Source organism: Eleginops maclovinus, chromosome 1 (assembly GCF_036324505.1).
Source record: "Eleginops maclovinus isolate JMC-PN-2008 ecotype Puerto Natales chromosome 1, JC_Emac_rtc_rv5, whole genome shotgun sequence".
In the NCBI taxonomy this organism is placed as follows: domain Eukaryota; kingdom Metazoa; phylum Chordata; class Actinopteri; order Perciformes; family Eleginopidae; genus Eleginops; species Eleginops maclovinus.
Window position 1 is genome coordinate 21,918,833 of NC_086349.1, and position 17,238 is coordinate 21,936,070.

At 38.7% G+C, this 17,238-nt stretch overlaps 1 protein-coding gene across 1 annotated transcript; it reads right to left on the minus strand.

Moving 5' to 3' along the window:
- Positions 1 to 7,990: 7,990 nt before the first annotated feature.
- Positions 7,991 to 16,894, minus strand: nt5dc2 (5'-nucleotidase domain containing 2). Its single transcript, XM_063888177.1, has 14 exons — positions 16,428 to 16,894; positions 13,959 to 14,143; positions 13,794 to 13,868; positions 13,654 to 13,709; positions 12,965 to 13,058; positions 12,030 to 12,158; positions 11,580 to 11,640; positions 11,108 to 11,210; positions 10,910 to 11,011; positions 10,751 to 10,832; positions 10,486 to 10,572; positions 9,319 to 9,459; positions 9,053 to 9,117; positions 7,991 to 8,521 (listed from the first exon to the last, which is right to left on the minus strand). Exons 1-14 carry the CDS (start codon positions 16,798 to 16,800, stop codon positions 8,260 to 8,262), a joined length of 1,815 nt encoding a protein of 604 aa, XP_063744247.1. The 5' UTR covers positions 16,801 to 16,894; the 3' UTR covers positions 7,991 to 8,259.
- Between the last annotated feature and the right edge of the window lie 344 nt (positions 16,895 to 17,238).

A 17,238-nucleotide genomic window follows, 5' to 3' on the forward strand; every position in this document is an offset into this window, starting at 1 on the left:
TGAGGTCACGTGCCCCTCAGGCCCCTGGGAGCCACCACAAACAGCCTCACGCACACACTGTGGCCTTTCATGGCCTATCATTACAGGGCCAGGATATTACTGGGGACACGGCTGAAGAAAAGAGGTGTTGTTGTACACTCCTCGATTCACACAAGTCCGTCTTTACATTCCTCTCTGTTTGGGTTCGAATGCCATTATCAGTTCCCTGTCTGTATTGAGACTGGATATGATGAGGTGCGAAGAGGTTATGAATGTTTTTGTTAGTTTTCTTTAACCAATAACGTAACAATGGAGTGACTTCTTTGGAGCATGAGCCTCAACATCAATGACTCAGCAGTTAATCGTGTTCATACATTTATGGTCCGATACAGGATGAGCCTAACAGCAACAGGGACAGGTTGCTTATCGATCTTTGTTGCAGTAAAATATATATTTCAGTTATAATGGATCCTCGGTGCCGTGCTATCTCTGCGCTGAGTGCCAGGCAGCTCGGTGATGGATGTTGCTCTGCAACTGAGAAGGACTTTGTCTACAGGTGATCAATACATGACTCACCGCAGTGAAGAAAGACTTAACCTTAAACCCCTCTGCCAGTGGAGAAATGCCAAAAAGATAGAAGGGTAAGTATAAATCCTTTTGCTTCAACTCAAAGTGAGAATAGTACAGCTGATAGATTTCATTTCCTCTAACCACTGTTTTGGATTCCAGAAAAGATGCACTGGAAAGATCAATAAGAAATGTTATTAAGAAAGTGGATACTTTTTCATGCGAGTCTACATGCATGTGCATTTAGAGCAACAACAGAATTGTAATTAAGTACAGAGTAGCATTGCCCTCTGCTGGACACTGTCGTAAATCATTATCTACTAAGTTTACTCCAGGACAAATCTGTACCATGCTCTTGTAATTTCGTCCACAACTTAAACAGGTGCTAATCAATTTCTACTTTGACATAAAAGTGAAGGAAAATTCACACTCAGTTATTATTTTTACACATTCAAATGATTTTGATTACTCAAAAGGCCAATAATTAAAAGGGATTTTGATATGAAAAATATATGGGAGTAAATCATTCTTTAAAATAGGCTGATGCAAATATTTCAACATCGTAATATATTTGTGTAAAATATATTAAGACTTCACGTGATATCTGGCTACACTGCGGAGGATTCTCTCATATTTATCTCTGCGCATTATTTGTTACATATTAAATGTTTAGCTGGTTTACATTTTCAAAGCAACAAATGTTATCTTGGCTTACGGCTGACAGACGATGTGCATTGATGACACCAAACAAGCACATTTAAATTATTGAACATACATCTTTGCTCCTTCCATGCATGATTTCATGCAGTTTTTAGGTCAGGCCCATTTGAGGGGTAAAGACCAGGAGAAAATTGTAAGATTGAGGGTAATCTTAATGAAGACACTGAACATAATTGCACTTAAAAGCTTTCAAGAGAAAATCCTTGGTGCTGCATGTTCTATAATGCATTAGACGAGCAGAATGAAACGAGTAAACCCTGACGCCGTGCTGCTCTGTCTGCTTTGACATCTACTTTTTGTCTTCTGCTACAGCTCCGGAAGAAATTAAGAGACCACTCAAAATGTTTCTTGAATCTCAATCTCTAAAGGTATGGCAGCCTGTTGAATTCTAACACAGTGAAAGGTTGTCAGTAGTTTATAGAAAACAATTAAAAACAAAACAAAATTAAGTCAATACACACCTATAAATAGTCAAACCAGAGAAACTGATAATGCTGCAGTGGTCTCTTTTGATTTTGTCAGAGCTGCAGACGTAATGTAGTGAAAAACGTGTGTGTGCAGAGTCAGAGCCTCTGCATGGGAACAGCAGGTGTCTCCGAAAATAGAGCTAAAGTTCTGCATGTGTTACTCAGAGAACATTATTTTTGTGACAGAGAGCACAGGAAGCTTCCTGCCTTAGAGCCAACCTATGAGTCTAATACATATATGCAAAACAATATATTTCAAGTCACCTTGTCAGTGTGTCATCATGGCAGATTTAAAGCTGTGTTTCTGCACAAAACACATCTAAACTGAGACCTCTCACAGCAGATTGTGTGGGGTCCCCCGTATCTATTCTCAGCCGACCCGTCACACAGCTCAGTGGTGCGAGAGGAAACAATAATACATCTTCACAGAGAGGAAGAGCATGTATGCGTGTAATTAATGTTGCCTTCATGCTTAATTGAGAATAACCTTTTAATTATCTGTGGAAACATCTCATTCTGGTTGATGATTCAATGTTAAATTGCAGTAGGTTGTAAAATACATGAATATGGTGTGCTTTTAGTGCTGCCTGAGATTATTTCAATCCAATTTGGTTTAAAACCTCAATTTCTCTAAGGGGATTAAAACAGATTTATCTCGTCTAATCTCAGAAAGGCTGATATCTAATATATTTTATCCCAGCAAGATATTCTTAAAAAATAAAGCAATGCAATCCAATTATTTTGGATAAAAATAATTGAAACAAGGGAGCACAGACAGACAAAACAGAGCCACCAAGCAGGACAAAACAATGATCAGTTACATGTCGGCCGGGTTCATAAAAACTCTGTAGCTACTGCAGCAATACTGCGGCAGAGTGTGTTGTTCCAGCAACATGCCCTGCATTTCAAAAAATGCCCATTAAATATAATATGGAACCAATTCTTATCTGAATGCTTGCAACACAGAAAAGGATATTCACAACCGTGTTATAATAAATCTAATTAAAACCTAATCACTAAGTTTGTTTGGATCTAGCCGAGTGATAAACCATCTCACATACTTTTTTCGTAATGTTTCTTTTTGCATGATCGCTGGTTCTTTGGTCACCTCAACCAAGCAAGATGAAGGAGATGAGGGTAGACTTTTCACGCAACATTAAAATGAAAGTAAAAAGAACAGGCTCTAGATACTCCAGCTATGGATGGGTTAAATGCAGAGGACCAATTTCACTGTGTGTGCTCTGCTGTGTGCATGTATGTGACAATAAAGAGGGTTTCATCCTCCGATTCTTCTTCTTCTTCTTCTTCTTCTTCTTCTTCTTCTTCTTCTTCTTCTTCTACGATAAGACACTTTCCTAAATGTTAATAAGGCTGACATCAAAGAGTCAGGATGTGAGGTAGCCATGAGTTCAACCAATTCAAATTCTATCAATGATTATGCCTGTACACTATCGGATAGGTATTGAAACTCCTGAATGGGCAACAGTACAAAGGCAACTTCAATCAAGAACAAATATAGATTCTTCACAGAGGCAGAAAGTGGGTGACTCATTCAAAGCCCATCAAAGAGACGGTACACTTACGCTCTAATAAGCTGTTTGCGGGCGTCAAGCTGACATCCTCCTCTGAGCAGAGAATGCACAAATGAAGACTGCTGATGAATAATTAATCGGGGAGGGAAATGATGCCTCCTATTTCTAAAAATAATTCTAAAAAATTCAAGTATGAACATTAGGTTTAAATATTGTTTGCATGCTTGTGATGCGGACAGCTATATAATCAAGATGCCACCTTGGAAGAAGACAGAATGACTTTTAATATAGGGGAGAAGGAGGGGCAAATGCATGACTAAAACCAAATAATAAGTACAATGTGGTTGATTATAAATATCACTGCTGTCTAATCTTTCTCCGTCAGACAGGGTTTCTTATGTTCACAATACGCCTTCATTTACTGCCCATCCGTGACCCACTGACTGTGGTAATTATAGTATGCCTGTATTTCAGACACCACAGACAGGGCTGTCCTTTACAAAAGGGTTTAATAATATATTAGACATCAAACTATAACATGAGAGGGCAAGAGCACTGCAGGAGAGAATAAATCGCACGGATAAAGAGACTTACAGTGCCGGGGGGGGGGGGGGGGTGGGGGCACCATGTATGATGATGAAAGAGTGGCTGACTCTCAGGAGCAGCCGATGGCCTCACATAAACCAACGTATAAATAATCCATGTAAAATCTGGAAAAGCTTGAGTGGAAACTGGGTGAGGCTCTGAGGCTTTCACTGGTTTCTTTAAGATGCTTGTGAGAGGAGAAACTGCATGATGCTCTTCACCTTTAACAGGCTATTGAGGTTATTGATCAGTAGTCCAAATCATAGGAATAAAACAACTGGATGAAACATAGAGGGCAATAGGACTATCAAGCATGCAAATAAACTTGATATAAGGACAGTGGAAAGAACCCTGTTCAGACAATGCAGGCTCAGAGTTTAGAAAGATAAGCCTAGAAAAAAAACCTAGAAAATCCTTAATTTAACTACTTCTAGTGAAGTAACATTAAAAATAAATAGTGTTGTTGTTATTGTTGATAACCCGCCTTAAAGCAGCATCTCAGCACAGTTATAATTTATAATGTTGAATTCCTAATCAAGCAGGAGAACAGCTGTAGTGAGTAGTAACGATTGTACAAAATATATTTGTGTGTTGTAGAACTGAAGTTCATTAATCTCTGTTTACAAGTCTTGGGAGTACTATTATGTGAAAAAGGTTGTTAGCTTTGTGTTGCTCCAGGGGGAACTGTGCAGAGCCTTTCCTCAAGTCGTGTAAATTGAGTTAGTGTTTCAGGCTGAATGCAAAACATAAAAAAAACTGGAGGTGACAGAATGAGAAAGAAGTGAGTTAACCAGATCTCTGCAGCCTATTCTCCTCTCAGCTTGAGGCATATGGCCCCAGGCTGCTACCTATAACACACCTGAATGTCTGACTGAACTGTCAGCGGTCACGAAAGAAGAATGCCTGTAATAAAAATGATATTTCTGGTTCTGCTGCATGAATTTGATCATTTAAAATTACTGTCCACATGAGGTTTTGGTTTGGTTTCATATACTAAAGACAGGATGAAGATGATATTTCAACATTTGTTGCCATTCATTGACTATTTATTCAGCACATTACCAATAAGGTTTTTTTTTTCCATCACTAATTGTTACCATCTAGGCTAACCTATTTGGTTTTACCCTTTACATCATTAGCATGTATGTGCTTTAACACCCTGCATGTACAATTGTCTGGATTTTAGTGCATATATATTATAAAAGGGCTGGTCTAGATTTACTTGCAGAATTCAATATTGCTAAATGTTGAACCTCCGAATGAAAAATGGATACATCTTTCATAACTGCATATCCAGTTGTGAGCAAGGTATGATCACTACCATTCGAGCAGACAAGCCATTTTTACATGTTGCATGTTACATTTGACATGTTATTAATCTTGTATCTCCCTGATGACAAACAGCTACATAAACATATGGGCTCATGGGGGTTTAACCTCATTCATTACAAACTAATTCTTTATCATGTGAGATCTGATTACCCAACTGGGACTCCGGGCTGCCCCACTGCAGCGCATTTGCAGGCGACAATTAGAGTCTGCCTTCAGGCCTATCTACACTGCTCATCCTCCCAGACCCTCATGAATTCACAAATATGTTGTTGCTTTATAAGGATTTTGCAGAATAATTATAGTAAAATTAAATAAGTCTGTGTTTTCTGCGGGGCTTCTGTCATTCTAGTTTCAAGGGGGGGAAAGGAAAATGATCTTCATGAGGGAAATCTTCCTACGCTAAGCAGAGATCGTGCTCAGCTGCAAAAGTAAAAGTCCTGCTGCATTTAATAATAGAAGAGGATGCTGTGTGGAGGGACTGGCTGCCAGAACACACAAACCTCTGAGAGCACAGCCTCCTCTGCCAACACAGTGACACACACGGAGGCACTCATCTGGAAGCATAAAGATATAAAAGCATAGGAGGGGGGGTTCAATACGGAAAGGGACTGGGAGATTTAAAGGTGAGGAAATGAAGGGATGAGGATGGAAAGGGGATAATTGGAAAGATAAAATGAAATGATGGAGAATGAGGGAACAGGTTTGCTATGGCTAGAGAAATACTGGATGGATTCAGGGTAAGGTGGGTCAAATTCACTGGGAATTGTAGCTGATTTTAGAACATTTTAATCTGTGCAATCATTTTAGAGACTGTCCCAAAAGTTTCTCGATCAATCAAGAATTCTAAATTCAAGGCTTACGTTTTTTTTTGTAATACATTAAACCATTTAACGAGGTCAGCAAAATATAGTATTGGCAGCTTCTTCTACTCAGGTTCAAATGTATTCACTGAAAACAGGCAGCCATGAAATAGACCAAAACACCAGGCAGCCTTGCAAATAGATGCACCACTTAAATATTATAAACAAACATTGAAATCATAGCAAAGTATAGAATGTGCTTCATCCCAACAAAAAAAACATACCAGAAAAGAATTTAACACTGCAGCCAACAAGCATTGTGCCAAAAGGGGTTCTGTCACACACAATAGGGCTTCACTAGGGAAACAGGAAGTCCTGAAACTCAGAGATAGACATTTCAAGAAAGAATGTCATTATGTCAATTGTAAAATAAATCTATAAACCTTGAAAAACTAAATGTCAGGGTGCAATTAATCACTGAAAGGACATTTAATGGTGTCATCCTACATTTAAGGCATAGCTGAAGGAAATGAAGACATCAGTTATTAAACGTGACATTATTAAACAAAACACAATTGGAAAAAGGCCACTGTGCTGAGAAAACTTTAAAAAGACAGCAATTTATATTAAAGATAGAAGATCAACTCGTAAATGTTCACAGGATATGGATACATTTTAGTTATTAAGATCTTTCAGTTTAGCATGAAAATGTGTGAAGATATAAATGATATTTAAAGATGTATTTTGATGTTGGATTGACAAAGTGGAGTAAAAACGGCCAGCTGTATCACATTGCACTGATTGCAGTAAAACACAAGCACTGCAATTGCAAAACTGCTTTCATGACACCAAACATGATCATATTCTCACAAAACGGTATCCAAGCTATAAAAAAAAAAGGGGGGGGGGGCGGTTTCTCTACCAAATACTCCAGGAGAAAGATCTGGAAAAAAATCCAAACGAACAAAGCTACATTTCTGAAGACAAACCCAACTTCGCAATGGACTCGCATCAAAAACTCCAGGGAAGACACAAAAATGCCTTCTTGAAACCAAACTTGTGTCTCGTGATAGCACTAACAGAGCATGTATGTACGCCTCGTAACATTAACATTTTCGAGTAGCGATTTTGCCCGTTTAACATGAGTAGCAGCCACATCAATTCCTGCATGGGACAGCTACAAAACTTAGCCAAAAGCGCTATCTTTGCTGCTCCAAATATTGAAATTCAGCTGCAACTATTTGCAAACACCACACCACTTAACAACGACGCTCCCATATGAACATCTGGTACACGCCCCGTGTTGTTTAGCATGCAGAGAGTACAGTACCTTAGCTCCGGTCTTCAGCAGGCGGCTGGAAGTGAATGAGTTTCTGATACAGTACAGTAGGCATGAATGGAGGCTGCGCTGCTTAGCAACCAACGACCAATCATATTAGGATTTGACAACGCACAACAGATGTATTTAATTAATGCTATTTTCAATGCTGGACTGTAATCCTGATCATAATAAGAGTAACTTTCTTCATTTTAACTTGTCTGTATTATATGATAATGTCTGTGTGTATCTCCTGCCAATTATATTCCTCACAATCAAACATATTAGCCTTCAAAACAGTGTATTTTCCAGTACTGAAATCTTCTAAAGCTCCATGTATTATCTTGTTAAGAGTTGAAAAATTGTGATTTAGATTTTGGTTACCTCCTTAAAAACTTAGCCACCTGAGAAATATCCCCCTCCTGTCGAAAAAATATATTAATGCATTTTTAAAAAATGATTATATAAACTTTTCTTATGCATCTTTTTCTCCATTTAATCCAATTTATTTTTTAATATATTTTAAATATTCACTGAAAGTACAATTAACAGTAACGTTTTTCTTTGTATGCTGACAAAATGTTGTTGCTGGGTGGGTAGACTCCCTTTTTGAGGCCTCTCGGAAATCTGTTATTATTTAGTAAAAAAATATTATGTGTTGATTACAAATCCACAAATTATTATTTCACATTTGATCTTTTCATTTATTTATTAGTTGTTTTTGTGCGACGATAACTTTACAGTACATTGCGACATTGAAATTCATGATCTCTGGACAAAGCTACATCTACAGCAGCCTCTAGTGGGTTAGTTGGGGAAGTGGGTCCCTGTTTAGAACAGTAAAGGTTTGATCCTTTAAAAGGAGTTGTGCGGGAACTTCTTGACCTAAAAGAAAAAAAATCTGCCAGCCATAAAATAGACAGTATGAAAAAGAAAGCAGTCTGACGGGAGCACAGGTCTCATCGAATGTGAGACATCTCCTCCAGAAATGGTGTCTTCATGCAGCCTGTGCAAAGCTGGTCCATCCACAGCGGAGCCTCGTGCTGCAGAGGGGTGCGGCGGGGGTAGAAAGTGTACGATTGGTCATAATTTAAGAGACAGCTGAGGGAGGCCATGTAGATGTCTGAGAAACGAGACAGACGTCTGGAGAAGTAGGTGGGGTTGTGACATGTTCGGAAGATGCTGCCGAACTGAGGGTTGAACACGTTCTTTGTCATCACCCTGCAACATAAAGATTACGGAATAATTTGATTTGATTTGATTGTAAGCATGTATGAAATAAGATATCTAGCGGAGTATGGAGATACTTTAACTGAGTAAGAGCAGTAACACAAAAATGAATCTTGAATTCAATATAAAGTAAATGAATAGTCTTTAAAGTGTGAACATTTGTAAACAGGATTTTAAGTATGTAGCTGCTTGAGGTGCAGCTAATTATATCTACCTTAAGTACAGTTATAGTATAGAAAATAGTACAGGTAGTTTATGCGTCATGGTTGATTGTCATTGTAGGTTCTTATAATCTTAACCTTCAAAGTAAGTAATGACTAGCTGTCAAGCAAATATATAGGAATAGAAGTATAAAATACCATTAAATAGCATTAATCAGGTTAAGAACCAGCAAACTCACAACTGTACTTAAATCCAGTGCTTTAAAAAATGTGTTATGCATACATGTAGCTATATGTGATGAAAGCAGGGTCATCTGGATGACTGGGAGCTCTGATGATGGATTTAAGTGACAGCACTCACCTGAGTTCTTCTCTTTCCTGTTGCCATTCCTCAAAAATCAGTTGGGACTCTGAGTCCCTGTGTGTCTGAAATAATCAAGAAAAGTATGAAAAATCACGGTCTTATGAAAACTGCCAGCTACTGTATGCCAACATCTCTCTCCTTTAAATCTAAACACATTTAGATTGGCTTGATTAAGACCAAGACTTGCAGTGATCTCCTTGGGTGACCTACTGTCAAGAAAATATGAGTAAAAGCTCCATCAACTCCAAGGTTTCACTTCTCACCTGCATACGCTCCATCAGTCCGGTTAAAGCCTGGAGCCAGGTGAGGCTCAGAGCGTAGCGGTCTGTGCTCACCACCTTGGTCTCATGCTCCAGCTCAGGTACTATGGCTGCTGTACGCCAGCCATGACGCAACATCAGGTCCTACCACAACACAGGACATTGCTTTGGTCAAACTCTGACCTGTACGGACTTGTATATATGCCCACTTAATTTCTAATTATATTTTTTTCTAACAGTTTGTTTTAAAAACGTAACTGAACTGTATATAACTTTTATTTTTATTTCATATCCTTGTGTGAATCTGTACTGTTTTTCTTCTCAATCTGTTGCTGCATAAACTCTTGAATTTCCCCACGGGGATTAATAAAGGTACATCTTATCTTATCTTACCAAGACTAATGTTAGTATTCTGAGAGAATGCATTCACAAGTTGCTTTTACATTTTGTAAATGCAGTTAGAAGAATGCATTTTGAAATGTAGAAGCCTTTATCTAGCAGAGAAGCTGTAGAATACTACAGGGGGAACATGTCCCATCACCAGGCGACTTTAGTTTCACCCATAGTGGATTTATTTGTTTTATGAATGAATCAATAACAGCATGTTGTTGATTATTTATCAATCATTTAACAACCCCAAAATGTAATTCTGTTCAACAGTTAGGTGGTGTGCCTTGAGTCAAAACCAGAGGGTTTTTGGATACTCTGCGGCACACAGATAGAAGAAAGTAGACCCAACTTAAACAATTTAAGAATCGCATTAAAAAATCTCTGCTGATAAATATATACATGTTTTCATCTGTTACTGCACTGGCATACCTTCTACACATGACATGACATTAATTATTTATTTACTTTAAATATCAGGGAGTCTGTACTGCCATCTGGTGTTTAAATGTTTAACTTTTTACCCTCTCTGGCCCCACCCAAATGTGACACTGGGATTTTTCAGAATTGCACAATAGGTGGAGACAATGGGCTTCTGTGAGTGTGTCTGTATGTCTTTTTGCAGCTGTTTGACAGAGCTTGAACTATAAATAAGACATTAATGCAATTTAAAAAGACATTCTGATGACCATGGGCATTAAATGCATAGAAAAATCATCTTAATCACCAAAACAGTTAGTCATACAGGTGATTGGGATGGTTTTGCCTTGCTTTGACACTTACAGCCAAGTCACTGTAGAGATGGTCTCCAAAGTAAAGGACCTTTGATCCTGTCCACCCTGTCAGTCTGAGAAAGTCAAACAGGTTTCCCTAAAACACAAAAAGAGTTCAGTATTAAAATTGTATGCAACAAGTCAAAACATGTAACATTTAAAATATGTCAAAACAGATACTAAATAGAGAGAAATTAGACTTATTGTCAGAAGATCAGGGACAGCTGATCATTTTGATTGAGGGAAGTGAAACTGTAGCATAAAGTAATACACACCTGTTTGTAGATCTCTCCCTTGTCCAGACTCTTGATCTTTTCCCACCGAAGGTCTCCATTACTATCCAAGCGCCTGAACGGTCTGTAAGCAAAATCATTGTTAAACACATGTCTGAACCTGATGATCACAGTCACAGTTTCTCCAAAACATGTACTCACTTGATACAATCAGTGAAGAAGTGAGGTTTGTCTGCCTGGACAATGACAACATCAAAGAAGTCTCTCCAGTTTTTTCCCACCATGTGTGTCATTCCTTTATCCCTGCACACAGGAAAAGAGACAACATAAGAATGAAGGATTTAATAACCTTTTCTTATTTCAGAGTGGACTCATAGCTGACTGACAGCCAACACTTACACAAAGCTGAAGGGACTGTTGGTGATGAGGAACAGTTTCTTTCCATGACTGACCAATCGGTGCAAAACAGCGTCTGTCTCCTCTCCTCTGAGAATATACTTATCTATAAGGAAAAAGAAAACAGCTCAGAAGCATAAGATGTTGTTGTAATGGTTTGTTATGTTCAGTAATGGCTTGATGATAATTAAATATCATTATTAATCGTATAACAGTTGACATTAGGTCAATTAACAAACTGGACTGAAATTAAATCTGATTCTAATTGTATTATTATTTGTGTGCAGGCATTCAAACATATATCATCAGGTAAACATATAGCTGGATATTTTCTATGTAGTTATTTTATATAGATTATTTATTGAATTACCAGAAAAGGTTACTATATCTTATCAAGGTTAAAAGACCTACATCCTAATAGAAGGCCATATCGCCCAACCCTAGATTGATTTAAATGAAGGAAAGAAAGTCTTACCGAGCTCTTCCACGACCCATTTGTACATGTAGCCTTTCAGGTGAACCATGCCAATTGCTTCCTGAAGATTAAAAAGTGTTACATAGAGGCTTCACATGAGATCATAACATTTCATGGTACGTTCTTCATCTAGCCTGAGTATATACTGCTGAGAGATGGGTCCAAACTACAGAAATGGATCATTATATCACCCTTTTGTTTTGTATTTTTTAATAAAAACTAAATTTGAGCTCTAGTGCCCTGTTACTAGAAACCCTAGAAAAATGGTTATTGTTCTTTGTTCTACTCATGAGAATCAATTGGAAGGTTTTACTGAGCTTGGCAGATTCCTGAGCCCCCAGCCAAAGAAAACAGTCAAACACACTGGGTCAGTATGAGCCACAGGGTGAGGCAACACATTAAAACATCAGGGGCAGAAATTAATACACAAGGGTTGAAGGGCATTCTCACCGAGACGTCTTTAAAGAGATGAACTGGATCGTAGTCGATGTCGTTGGTGATGAAAAAATCATTAGCTGCAGCCAAGAGATTCATCTCAGGAATGGAGAAAATGTCCATGAACTGCTTCACCTTTGGTCCCTGGGATAGAAAATATAATTGAATGCAGGGTAACTACTTGGAATGGATTTAATGTGTGTGACCTTGTAAAATTTGACTTCTAATCATAAAAGGAACCATTTTCATTACAATCGGGGCCCATTAAGAGGCTACCCAGGAAACAGAGAACCAACATGAGATAAGAATCGCACCAAAACAATTTTTTGTTTCAAGGAGAATCAGAGAATGGGGGAGGGCGTACTTCCTGCTGAAGGAGAGCACTTAAAAGACCGAAAACTATTTGAGGTTGATTCAAAAATCATGTCCAAATTGCTTCTAATTAGAAAATAACTATGGTAAACCTTCTGGACTTTTCATGACTGACTGAGTGCAGATTTAAAAGGTCATAACAGAACACAAATTATTTAGGACACAGAGTTACTGCAGTCAGCTTTCAGGGACTGGAACTAATGAGATTACAAAATTCAATGATGCGTCTTGTGTCATAACAAAGCCAAACATTTCAAATATCTGTGGACAGCTACAGATTTAATCCTGATTAATTTGAGAGTGACAGGATAAGATTATACCAGATCTGTTGAGCCGACAATTTAAGACCAGCTTTCTCATCTGGGCCAAACCGAACGCATTTACAGAGAAGAGACATTCTGAAAATGTCTGAATCCAAGAAAAATAACTAAACAAAAATGAAACCTCGTCAGCCAGTACTACAACAAACTTTTTTAAATGATTGCAAACATTCAAAGTCAACCTGATATACAGTAGATTATCTGATGGTATTCATGTTAGTGTGCACTCTGTAATTGTAAAACTAAAATCCTCCTCACTTTTCCATAGAAGCCACTGTCCTGCTGCAGCGGGATATGGAAAGTCCCCCCGTAGAGCTGACGGACCTCGTCATCTGGCACTGGGCTCAGTCCCCTGCAGACATCAAAAATAAACAAATTCACTTGAGCTGAACATTAAACAGAACCAAACAATTGGGTGATGTTGCCTTCAACAGCAGGGATCTTATCATAGTAACTATTAGAATCAATGTGGCACTTCAGAATTTCGACTAAAAAACAATGTTTCAGTGATACAAAATGAATCCCTCTCAATCATCACTTATGACACTTGTGATTTCCTTTTCCTGTGCCAATAACAGAGTGCAGATTTGGTGACCAGGTTACATTGTTATATCCGTCTCTCTCTCTCTTTGGCTCTGTCTGCATTATGGATGTGAAGATTTGCATATCTGTGTGTCTGTTCACCCAAAGGGAGGGTGAGCCAGATAGTTGCAGTGCAGAACAGCCACAGCAGAAAATATGCAGCTTGAGATAAATCTGCAATTGCACAAAATCAGGCAATGCAAGATTGTCTCGCAGTGTTTGAGGAGGTTTTGGCTTTGCTTTAGAATGCAAATGAAGTCAAACCATCAGAACACAATGTCTTATTTTTCTGAATGACTGTTTTGTTCTCGTTTACCTCGCATAAATTGCCTTTAACGTCACACAACACAACATCAGTTTCTCACCGATACACTGTTCCTGCCTGAATGTAATGAAAGGCGTCTATTTTCATCAGAAGACCCTGCAGAGGCAGAAAAAGAGAGTTCCACTTGTTATTATCTGTACAGAGAAGTGTAATCATTTCTCCTACTGCAAAATAATTCACCTTTTGGATGTCATAGTGCAGACCCCGGACAGCAAAGTTGGGAATGTAATCATATATTTGGATCCCTTCAGGGTACTGTTAAGCAGGAGGACAAAATAGACAAGTAATTTGTGAATCTTATACCAATGTATCCGATGTAACTGTAATACACTGTGTAATACACACCTTAAAGTGCTTGATTAGGAAGTCTCTTGCTGTTTTGTAGATCATTGTGTTGAGTGCATTCGAGTACAGAGCCAGTGTGTAGTCATAGTCAAAGCCGTAGATGTCCACTCCAGCCAGGTCGACCTCATTGTTGGCGTAGATGGTGGAGGAGTTGAGGAGGTTACACGCACCCGGTGGGATAAGGTCTGAGAGCAGAGGGAAAAACCCCTTCAAATTAAACTAAAATCAGAGAGAAGACTACCACTAAGCAACATAAATGAAACATGAAACCTGCTGATTGTGCACTTCTGCAGAGTCTAAAGCAGTCATTCCACGGCTGTTTTCAATCGAGAGGGGTTGGCAAGCTCGGCGAGGTTGTGCAATACTTGCCTCTAAGATTTAAACTCTTCACAGAAGTACAGTATGTCCATCCAAACCGTTTTTACAGCCCTCACAAAACAAAGAGCCTATAATTATTTCTACTGCGTATATAATTCATTAGGCTACTTTTCTTAATAAAAGTTATTTTCATTATCTTTTTTTATGAATTTGCTTTCCACTGTTGTACACTTTGATAACAGCCATGTGGCTAAAGCATGTGCCCAGATTAAACAAACAGTTTACATTCTGTTCCTCAGACAGCCTTTAATACCCTGGCTAGAAAATGGGCACAGGACAGTGTCACAGAGGGTCTAAAGGAAAAAATGGGTCATTCTGCTGTGGGACAGTCAATAAGGGTTGCAGCTGGGCAGCAGATATGCATGTGTGAGTCCCGAGGCTAGTTTCTCTCTAAACAATCTATTCAAATGTTTCTATTTCTGTAACCTATTTCAAAAGATCAGATCTAGAAAATGCACATCCTAGTTTCTCAAAGTCAAAGTGATGTCTTTTAATTTCGTGGTATGTCGGTCCAAACTCGTAGGTATTCAGTTTAAAAGTTAGTCAAATAACATAATATGTTTGTATACTAAATGCAGCAGTTGCATAAATGATCTTAGGTGATTTTCTTTTTACTGTGTAAACATTTATCCTGTATTTTGTACAGAACCGTTTCATCTCTGTAACTGATTCAATGCCAAAGCAAGCATTTAAAACATAATGTGATTGTGCCCTCGAATAATTGTAGGGTTGGGCCACATGGCAAGAATAACAACCCTGAAAATTAAATATTTGTATAACGTTTATTATATGTTTAATAAATAAACTCAATTGAACCTTGTGGTCTTATAAAGTTCAATCAATCACTATTGAATTAAAAAAAACGTTCTTGTTTATACTCATTTTGCTCTATTTGGATCATTTGACTTTATACTCCAATGCAAGGATTATTCCGTAACTTTCTGTCAATCGTAATATAAAAGGACATGATCAGAGGTCCACAGCTTAAATAAAAACATATCACTGTTGAGGTCTCGCTGTCTACACTTAATAAAACTGTCTGTCCCCAGATTTGGGTCAAATATACTGATAAAGCTGTAAATGGTTGATTTTCAAAATATTTACTCACAGCAACATCAATCAAACATTTGGCCTACATTTAAAAAATAAAAAGCATTGCAGCATAAAACGTTTCGCATTATCTCAATATTAAGGACGATATAACCTGGGGAACACAAAAAGACAATTGACTTTATTTAGAGCTCAGGAAAACTGCAAAATGTTCTGTTTCTCTTGGGTTAATAAAATGAAAAATGTTGATTTATTACACAAATACAGTCAACTTTCATCCCAGGAGCCTGTTTTGAACAGTCCTAGCTTTGCATTACACCCCTTGTGCCAGGAGAAGTCATTATACTGTTTAATGGCATGGGAATTAACTCAGCCTTACTGAAAAGCAACAGAGTGTGATTAACATGAATGAGGAGTGTCACCAGCCATCCCACAAAGCCAAACTCTTAGAATTGTGTGGCAGGAATGGCCCAAAGTCACCCAAGATTTTGTTTTAATTTGAACTTGTTTGATTTGTATTCTAGGAGGTTTGAAACCACTGCATCGTTTCTGTTATTTAGACCAGTTTCCCTTTTCTGACAACAGTTTAATCTGGAAGAAAACTGAACTGCTATTTAAATACAGTCTATTAACCATTTACCATTTCAGTACAAAGATCTTGACTTTCCAATAAACAGCTAAACCAAAAAACAGTTAACCAAATACTGGAAACAAAGACGAGAGGACTGCGATGTAAACATGTTCACGCTCCCATACGCTAGTGTGTTTTGTTTGCTACCTTAAGGCATGTTGTATTGCAACTGTGTGGAACTAGTTGTCATTTTAATTTAAAGGAGAAGCCCGTATTTTAGTCCTGAATTGCAAAGAGGAACATTCGGCATGGTTGTGTCATCTGTCCGGTGTGGCTGGGGTGAAAGAGGATGGCAAACACTCCAACAACACGTCCTCACTAACGGCTAAGAGACGGTTGGTGACGTGAAGGTCAACCGATGCTATGTTTCTGGGTTGAATTGGGACAAAATGTGGGGACCCTCTGCTTACCGTGGACCAGCCGTTTCGTGTCATTGTACCGGGCCCACAAGTAGGTGCTCTGGCTCACTGGAGCAGCGGAGGTGAATGACCGTCTTCTGACACCAGTAACACCAGGAGCACCCACGGGCTCCTTGGGTCGCTTCTTATCGGCAGTCGTGCTTCTGTGCGGCGGTTCACTGCTGGGAGATGGCACCTCCGCGCAACTCGGATTTTCTGAGTCAGCGCTGCAACTTTTTGTTTTGTCGCAGCCCTGCTGTCTTCCTGCCACCCTGCATGTTGTAGAAAGTCTGTTCACTTTGGGGGATCTCGCAGCAGGAGGTGTTCTTTGTCCTCTTGTCCACAGTGTACGAGTCAATGCTGTCCCCACTGCCTTAAAAGACATTGTTGGTCTACATACAAAATGTAAACACTTTAAAATATCGCTGCCGATTCAGGCAGGCGCCAGCAAGCATATGAAAACAAATTCCTCCCAATGTAGACATGCACCAGATTACCACGCCCTTTATTTAAAGGGAGGGTCGAAAGTCTCTACAGCCAATCAGATCCAAAACAGTAGGCCCCCATATCCTCCCGCCTATCAAATTGGAACAAACTGTTCCAAAAACATAACACCAAAAACAACACGTAAACACTGAATAGATAATGGAAACATGAATTCATATAACGTTTATGTGTTATGCCACTATAACAGATCTATCCAAACCGGTTTAAACTATGTTTCAAATTTTAACAAAATACATGTCTTGCGTGGCTGAAGGGATACATTTGTGTTCATCATTAGGAGGGGCAGGGCACCAATCTGCGGCGACTGCCATCAACA